Raw genomic sequence first — 9,272 nt, forward strand, 5'->3', positions numbered from 1 at the left:
GATAAATAAGTTAAAAAAAAATCCAGGCCAAATGGGCACTATGTCAATTTCATTGACTGAATCAGATTTTGGTCTTACAAATCACTTTTTTGTGGTGTCATCCAACCTCGGCACTTATGTTTGAGGTTCAATAGATTATAGGTAACATAAATAATTTTTAAATTTCTTAAACCGCAGCTCTTTGTATATACATGGTTTTCCATATATCTCACGTGTGCATGTTGTTCAATCTTGCCTGTACATTTAATTATTCGAGAAGTATTGCCTTTACTTTTTGTTGTAAGACACTTTGACATTTCAAAACAAATTGCTTAGGGGTTTTTGAACATGAAGAAATTAAGATAAAAACTTATTTCAGTGATTTTTATCATGGTTTTTGTCATTTCAAAATTAGAATCAATTTAAAACTAACACCTTTTAACTCTTGCCTATCTAAATTGTAAACTATGATTCCTTTAATATGTATTACTTTCCTTTGACAGATAACATGGGAAATGCTTGCCTGACAAGTTTTTTTGTAACTGGGGCATGGGATCATGGCAAGCTTCTGCAGTCCTTAAAAGCGTACCAAAATGCTGTAAGTTGGTGGATGAGAGCTTTGCTGCATAATACATTTTATGATCGTTAGTAGTTTATTCTAATCATTAAATGTACATTAGTTGATTGTTCAGTTATAGAGGGTTATTGTATGATTGCGGGTTTTAGTGACAATAATGATTTTTTATACAGTAATGTTTTATAGGTTGGACAAGTTTTAACATGTAATCTATTCATGTTATTATTATGGAATGTGGTTTAATTATTAATGCCATGTGCCAGGAGAAAGATGAAAGGATGAAGTCAAATCCAGACCTATATTTTAATTGTGCAACAGTGAGTTGACTGCTTTATCACTTTTTTCTTGGAGAATATTTTGAATGATAAACTTGCTGAGAATTAGCTTTTAAATGACGATTACTGATCTCTCTGAATGCCTGGTCATTGATAGTCATGTCATTTCTGGATATTCGCTGAAGAAAGCCTGGTCTCTTTATATTATATATATAATATTATATTGGTATATCGTACCCTTTTCTGTTTCAAAGATTGATAGGTTAAAAAAGTACTTCCTGTCAGATTAGATACATGTCTCACTATCTTAATATATTCACTATCTTTAATGCAGTAAACAAGGCTCATGGAGGATTTTCTTTTCCACTTAAGAGAAATAAATGCTGCATGTCATTTCTCCTATTTATTTTTTTATGAAGTTTCTGCTTTCAGGTAAACAAATATCTAGAGAATTATGATAGGGCTCTTAGTGGCTTTGAAGCTGCTGCCTTAAAGGATCCAAGTCTCAATGCTTCTGAGGAGGTTGAAAAGATGCTTAATCTTCTCGACAAGCTAGAGAATTTGCTGAGGGTAATGTATTTCCTTTTCTAAGAAGGCAATGGAATGGTTGGGGGCAAATGCCTGAAGACCTCAACTACTAGTTATGGCGATGCTACCAACTTGCCTTCATATTGGTAAATCATTTTCGATACTCGTCCTGTAGGGAAAAATTACCCCTCATCCACCTCAGGTTACCCAGATTTTTTTTTTAATAAGAGAAATTTTATAAGAGCTCATTTACCACTCTAAAGCCATATTTTAAAAAAGTTTTGTTATAAAAACTATGTGGATTCCTCTCAACAATTGAAAATATTATTAGTAATCACATTTAAATTTAACAAAAGAGAGGATAAGATATAAATAATTATGCATGAATTCCTGTCAAAATAAATAATTATGCGTGGAATATTCTGTCTTTTAACATTCAAATAATCTTCTGCATAAACGTCAAACATTAAAATTGTTAAATACAGACTTGCATACAATTCCTTGTAAACGCATACATAAATATTTAACATCTAAAAGAAAAATAAAAATTTATGTTTACTTTTGAAATATATCTTGGGTGTAAGGGGCAAAGCTATATTCTTTTCTTTTTCAAAAAACCTGCCTCTTTTCAATCCTCAATTTCTAATAAATTAACCTGTGTCATTTGAGGCCGGACAGCTAGGTCTATTTCAGCATTCTTAATTGCAGGAGAGAGTGATGCAGAACAGGTGAGAGAAGAGGCAGACAAATGGAGAACTGAGAGAAAGGGATAAAGAGCAAACAAATACATGAATTTAGTGAGAAAGAAGCATTGGTAGAAAAAAGGGGGAGAACCAAACAGTAAAATCTCGGCAGTCAATAATTTAAATCGCAATTATCATAATCCAACAACTTAGAGAACTTGAAAATAAAATAACTACTTATAGGTTGCAGTTTCACCCTAAAGAGGGAAATATAGAATGCCAGATATAAACCCTAAATGTCTTATTAGTTCAATAACTGAACATAAAAACTATGTCAAAGTGATTAAATAAAATTTTAAATATTTTAGTCCTTCAAAGTCAGCTTCTTTTGTCCACTCCTCAGATATACTCCCCTGGTATATGAATAATTGCAATGATGCTTCGCTTAGCTTTTCTGTTAAGTTTAGCATGTAAACACATTTATGGCCTTTTCCATTTCAAACCTCATCAGAAAAGCCAAATGAAGGTGGTATCTAAAATAAAAACACAATTTGCTGTCAAAATTTATTATCTACTTATCTGGTGCTTGGAAGAGAGAGGAGGAAAGGGCGACAGGATTTCTAAGATTTTGACTCATAGTGCAGGGTTCTTTGGATATTTTTCCTTAATTAATGTTGTGAACCTGGTACCTTGATTTTGTTGACTTTTCCATTTCACTTTCTCATTGATAGAGCAACATGCATTCATGAATTGCTTTTGATAGAAAGAGATTAGACACGAACTTATGTTGTGAAACAGATGGTGTAATTTGTATTTTCAATGAGTCATAACATGATGAAAGAGAACTTGTGTTTTGTTACTGGCAGGATTAACATTGTTTGGTGGTGAATCTCATTTGTTGTGTAATATCATTTTCCACTGCAATGGAGTTGATGTGATAAATGGGTTTCTACAGGGACATGGTAGGGCAAAAAGACTTGCTTCCTTTGCATCAACAATCAGTCGTGTTAATTGTAAGCATCTTGATTCTTCTACTTTGCTTTAGTTATTGGTTCACATTAATTTCAAGTGAGCCTAACTTACTAATTATCAGTAATATTTTTGGAATATAATGAGTACATTTTATTGTCATGTTCTTGTGTTAGTGAACTCTTCGTACAAAAGGGTCACTCTAGATGTGCTGTCAGAAGGTCTGAATAAAGCAGTTGCGGTACTGGGAAAAGTGGTATTGTTTGTTAAGCATGAGAATATCACCCCCCTGTAAGAAATCTACTTGACAGTCCCGTTTGTTCTATTTATTGAATTTCTGTACATAGTGCTTTTAAAGTATCTTATGCTTGCATATATTATTTGTATGGCTTGTCTCTGAGCCCGTAGAAATGTTTTGGATCCTAGCTCATGGTAGATCATCTGTGTTTTTAGAAGCCCTAAAAAAGATTGACTTTGGTAAATAGTATGCATGGTTTGCAATATTTGTGCAAGCTTAATTTGCCGTTGGGGTTCCAAGTTAAATAAGTTGCAGTTTGGATCTATTTAAAATAAGGAGAATGATGCCTTTAGGGATCATAGATATTATGGGAAAGGTTCTGAAGTCTTTACACATAAAGAGAATAGTAGCTGCGGTTTAAAATTCTCATTGCAAACATGCAGGAACAAGGTGGAGTCTACCCTTGTTTTAACTGAGTAATATGTCGTAATTTTGTGAAGGGAAATTACTTTCTACTAAATCATGGTGGGTTAAAGTTTCAATTCAGTGCCCTGCCCCTTTTGTTCTATTCCTTTTTGGATTTGTTGGTTGAACGAAATAGGAAGCATTTGATAGTATGGAGTATATTCTTCTATGAAACTTCATGATTCTAAGTATCTTTTCACTTCGTCATCTTCTAATTTCTTGATACCATTCTTTGATCTCATTGATTTATTAGATTTTAGGAATCTGCCTTTTGTTCTTCTTTCCTTGTTTGTTGCTGTCTTGTTTACCGTGTACTAGAGTGATACTTTGCCTTTTATAATCATATGATAAGTTATTATTTCTTGTGTATAAAACCAATAAACATAATATAGATTCCTTGTGGTCACAATATAAGTTTTTCCTTTTCATTTTCGTATGTGTGAGTGAGAGAAAGGGAAGAGGGGGAAGGAGTTGGCAGCAGCATTTTTTCCCCATAAAGTCTGTTGTTTATTGGCACTGAACCCTGTATCAGTGTCTTAGTGTTAGCTGCTCGTAATTTCATCATCAACTGAAATCAATAGTTTCATTTTCCCCTCCAATCCTGCGTGATGAGTTCTTAGGCAAAATATGAGCTAAATTTGTTTTGGTTTTGGCAGATACTTTTTGGTGTGCGATTCAAATCAAAGCTGCTTTGTTCTGTCAGTATATGGTATATGTAATGATGCAGTAAGTGTTGACTCTCTTGCTTTATGCCCTCTCTGTCTTCTTTTTTCCTTTTTCCTAAATTTCAACTTGATTCCGCTTATCAGTCATTTAGAGTTGCTTGTTAGAATTAATGAAACCTCTGTTCACAGATTAAAGAAGGAGATCAACTAACATTGTTGGAACCTTATTTCCATCATGTGGATTTTTCTTGGAAAGGAAAGGTATTGTCTCCTAGATTGTATTCTCTAAAAAATTTAAACATGCTGCAACCGCAGCCTGTTCATGATATGTGTATCACCTAGCTATCCAAACAATTCAAGGATTCTTGGTGTATAGTCGATCTCTCATCAGAATTATCTGATTTCTTATTGACTTTTTTGTTTGTTTGTTTTTAAATTACTCCAGCATCACCAGTTCAAATCAATTCGTGTGGATTTCGTAGAGCAAGTGCTTGTGAACGGAAAAGCTCTTCCTCCTCATCAAGCCATCCGCACATCTGTTTATGCTCAGCATAAACCATGAACGTTGCTTGAAGTGGAATAGCTATTTCTGTTTTAACGTTTTCCCCGCATTTTTCTCATCGGTTCTATTTTGTACTGTGTAAATATTTTGTTATAAAGGTCAATATGTTTGCAAGTTACAAATACAGATTGGTTTTCAAGCTCGTTCTCAATTTTGAAGGGCAACTGATAGACTACTTTTTTTTTTATCTTTTTGAAAGGCTGATGTTTGTTTTGGTGGAAACTGTTGGTTTATGTTTATAGATGCTCATTTATCCCATACTAGACTGAGATGCATGACATGAGCTCCTCAGCTCTATGGGATCAGTTACAACTCATAACTTTATTTTAGTTGGTACATCAATTGGATAAATGTCTTGCTCAATCTTTCAAGGTTATAACCATCCTTCCAATAGGCAAAAGTAATGTAATCTTGCAGAACGTAAAGAAGCACAAACCTGAGCTCCAGGTTGACGAGTATCCAAACTTACTAACCTGAAAGCCTCAAGGACTTAAGACATTAGCCGGAAACAAGAGATGGATTCTAAGAGCAGTTATGGATTCCAATTTTGGCAGTTTTAGGAAGTGAGGACATGGTAGGTTATGTGGGTTACGTGGCATATTAAAGGAAGTTTGCAACCAAGAACAAACACCATTGTCCAGGGGAATTAAATTATATATAAAATTACTGTTTAATATCTTTATCTATTTGACCCCTTTTAAAAATATTCTACCTCCACCCTGATCTTTGGTAAAGAATATTTGGATAACTGGCACGTCACTTCCTTTGTCCAAAAGATTTTATGAGTTTATTAGTAAGTAGACCACCTGAGAACTTCATGATCACTCACTCTAATTAGTTTCTATGGCTTTAACTCGTCTTGGATCTATTTTGTTATAATATATTTTATGGTCCCTCCTGAGTGTGGGGTTGATGGGCTGTGTACCTAATATGGTTCCATTTTTTCTTTAACCATGTGTAGAGTTGGGAGGTCAAATGGGATATGCGGAGCAAAACTTAGGTAGCGTGGTATAAGGAAAGTGAAAGTACAGTAATGTGTTTAATTAAATTACATAGTAATATTTGTTTTGTAACATATTATTAAAATGTAACATTATAAAGTGTAATGTAATGTGATTGCATTGTAATGTTCTTAAATATAATTTATCTTTTAACTTTATTATTTTATTAAAAATATTTTATAATATTATAATTAAAATAAAAAATATTAAAATCACATATATAATATAAGAATTAGAAATTAAAATAAAATAAAATATAAGAAATTAAAAATTATATGATATAGGTAAAAGAAATTAAAATAAAATATATAATATAAAAAATTATGTTAAAAAATGAAAATAAAATATATAAAATTATAATAAAAATGAAAATAAAATATATGATACTAAAAATATATTTAAGAAATCATATTATATAAAAATTAATACTAAAAAATACAAATATATTAAACTTGTATTTTAATAAATAAGGGTAATTTTAAAAATTAACATTATATTTATAACAAAATATTTATAAATCAAACGTTGTAATGTTATTTTTTTTACATTTTAATTATTATTTTACTTGTATACCAAACACTGTAATATTACTTTCTTTTCAATCACATTACTTGTAATCATATTACCTGTAATCATATTACCTATAATCATATTATATTATAAAGTATCAAATATTACTTTATTGATTTGTGAGTCACCAATGTCGACATTATGTTTGAAATCCCGAGTTTTCAAATAAAGGTAACAATAAAAAATTGAATGGTCGTTTCCTTTAAAAAAAATTCTAGCTTTTTTGAGAACTTTGTCTTTCTTTTTGTTACTTTCTCACATTGGTTGGCTGAACCCCTTCGGTTTCTCCATTATTTTACATTTTTTCTACTTTATTCTCCATTCTTCTCGTATCGTCGTGCTATCTCCATTTTCATATGTTATCTTGTTCCTTTTACTTGACAAAATCATGAACATGTGTTGTTTAATTTTAAATTTAAATTAAAGTGAAAAATTAAAACTCTAAATATTATCATTCAAGAATTTTACAATTAAGATTATTTGTCCCGAATCTAACTTTTATTGTTTTTATTAAGAGTTGATTTTAATTTTTCTATTTTTAAACTCACCAAGGTGCATATGTAATTTTAGGATTTATGAGATTTAAGAGTTGATTGATTAAGTGAATATGTGAAAAAAACTTGAAATTGGAACAATAGAATGATTAGTAGTTAATGTTATTATATTTAAGTTAGTGGTATAAATGAGCTTATGAAAGCTAAGTTAGTGAATAAAAATCATGTATTGATTCCTTTTGTGTTGATTGATCTTGATTCATTCTAGTGTCGAGAATTGATTAAGTGGCTTTTCGTTAATTTGATAGTATGTAAAGTGAGAGATATGCATTTAAATTATTTTTGATAAATTACTTTAAAAAAATATATAAAATACGAATATTTTGTATTATATATTTTGCCTTCAATTATGTTTAAATAGAAAGTTTTACCACTATCACCACAAGGAAATAATTGAAATTAAATAGAGTACCCTTTCTTACATTTTGTAGCTATTATTTTTATTTTTACAAATTTACAATTTTGGGAAGGAGAAATTTATCCTAACTCTTCAAGAATATAGAATCAACTAGCTAAGTACCTTTTACATCTCCCTCATGGTGACCCTGAGCTGTTGTACATCTTTCATCATCTGCCACAATTCTAATTTCTTTTTCAGGGTGCATTTGTGTAAAATATGAGAGAAAGATTTGCAAAAGTCCTTAATTACACATCACATCCCCTCAATATATCTAAGAATTGGTTTCTCCATAATCTCTTTGTTTTTACAACTCTCACCAAGGAATGGGGTTGAAGTTCTCTCCATTATCTGTTCCAAAGTTCCAAAAATATATACTAAACCAGAGTCATGACTTTTGATTTTTCTCATGAAAACCATAATTTACATTAAACGATATTCATTGGGAATTTAATGATATAGTAAGGTAATTTATTGTAAAAGCTCCTATTCCCCTTTCATAAATCATGACAAGTTGCATAGACAATTGTGAAGGACCAGTTTCGCCTCATCTTCCGCTCCAAACTATTCATTTATGGAGCCTACATCATAAATGAAAACGTAACAATGGAGACTTGGTTTATAAATGGACAAAAGCAGTCTGCACGCGTCAAAGAAAGCTATCCGTCTTGTCTTTATTTTATATTTGAACGATCAGTATACTGTTCACACGTGAAACAAAAGCTCTCCCGTTTTAAACTTTATAGCGCAATAACTGAGCAAGTGGCCACCACTCCATGTGTTTCATTTGATGGACGTCAGGAGTCGATCATCATGTTTTGCCTTTGGTGACCCATGATTCTGATACATAATGCAAAGCTTTGGTGTGAATTTCTAACACGTTTGTTTAACACAACGTTCTTTGATTCTCGCTTTGCTCTGTTGTTTCCTTCTCTTCTCTTGTTCTCCACCTCAAAGTGTCGGCTTCTCACATTCCTCTGCTCTCCATCCAAAAAACCATAGCCTTTCACTTTGATTCTCAGTTGCCTCTTTGTTCATAGCTACAGCTTATGAAGAGAGCCGCCATTTCCAATTTCTCACCGTTCTGATTCTTTCACTTGCCCACATCATTGTTAATATATTAGTTCTTGCTGTTTTCATTGTTGGGTCTGCTCGATCCCCTGTGGTCTCTCTTCTTCTTTCATTTGGTTCACTTGTCTATTGAATAAAAAAATGGAAGGTTTTGCTATTGGCGCCTGCGCCAACGCTTCTTCGGAAGCTGCGAAAGGCATCTTCCAAGAAATTATACGACATATGAGATATGTATTCATCTAAAAGAAAAATGTTGACAAGTTCGAGAATAAACTTGAGGTGTTGAAAGCAAAAAGAACAAGTGTGCAGCTAGAGGTCGATGATGCAGACAGGAAAGGGGAGAAGATAAAACCGGACGTCGAGCTTTCGTGCAAGACAGTGGACAAGGTACTCAATGAAGATGTGAAGAAAATGAAGGATCTTGAAGACAAAGCAAAGAACAACTTCAAGTCTCGCTACCAGCGTGGCAATTTAACAGATTATCCAACAGTACTGTCAATTTAACGGAGTGGGATACCGTGATGTTCTAGAAGCCCCCAAGTGTGTAGCTCCTAAAAATTTTAAGGCTTTTGATTCAAGAAAGGAGGTTTTGGACGGAGTTATAGAGGAATTAAAAGATTCTAGTATCAGCATGGTAGGGGTGTACGGGACGGATGTTGTGGGCAAAACCACACTAGTCAACCAAGTTACCTTGCAAGTTCAGGAGGATAAGTTATCTGATTGGGTGGTTAAAACAAC

At 32.5% G+C, this 9,272-nt stretch overlaps 1 protein-coding gene across 1 annotated transcript in view; it reads left to right on the top strand.

Annotated features, from left to right (window-relative positions):
• The window catches only part of LOC110422800 (uncharacterized), a 14,469-nt gene extending 9,225 nt beyond the window's left edge, over nucleotides 1-5,244 (top strand). The window contains exons 6-13 of the mRNA XM_021436816.2: nucleotides 483-577; nucleotides 820-873; nucleotides 1,264-1,401; nucleotides 2,998-3,055; nucleotides 3,188-3,302; nucleotides 4,371-4,440; nucleotides 4,569-4,640; nucleotides 4,825-5,244. Of these exons, the coding sequence (XP_021292491.2) occupies nucleotides 483-577; nucleotides 820-873; nucleotides 1,264-1,401; nucleotides 2,998-3,055; nucleotides 3,188-3,302; nucleotides 4,371-4,440; nucleotides 4,569-4,640; nucleotides 4,825-4,941 (719 nt within the window). The 3' untranslated portion in view covers nucleotides 4,942-5,244. The remainder of the gene's footprint in view (nucleotides 1-482; nucleotides 578-819; nucleotides 874-1,263; nucleotides 1,402-2,997; nucleotides 3,056-3,187; nucleotides 3,303-4,370; nucleotides 4,441-4,568; nucleotides 4,641-4,824) is intronic.
• The last annotated feature ends 4,028 nt before the right edge of the window (nucleotides 5,245-9,272 follow it).

The sequence above is a fragment of the Theobroma umbraticum genome, unplaced genomic scaffold (genome assembly GCF_002168275.2).
Source record: "Theobroma umbraticum cultivar Fairchild unplaced genomic scaffold, ASM216827v3 scaffold_146.0, whole genome shotgun sequence".
Lineage (NCBI taxonomy): Eukaryota > Viridiplantae > Streptophyta > Magnoliopsida > Malvales > Malvaceae > Theobroma > Theobroma umbraticum.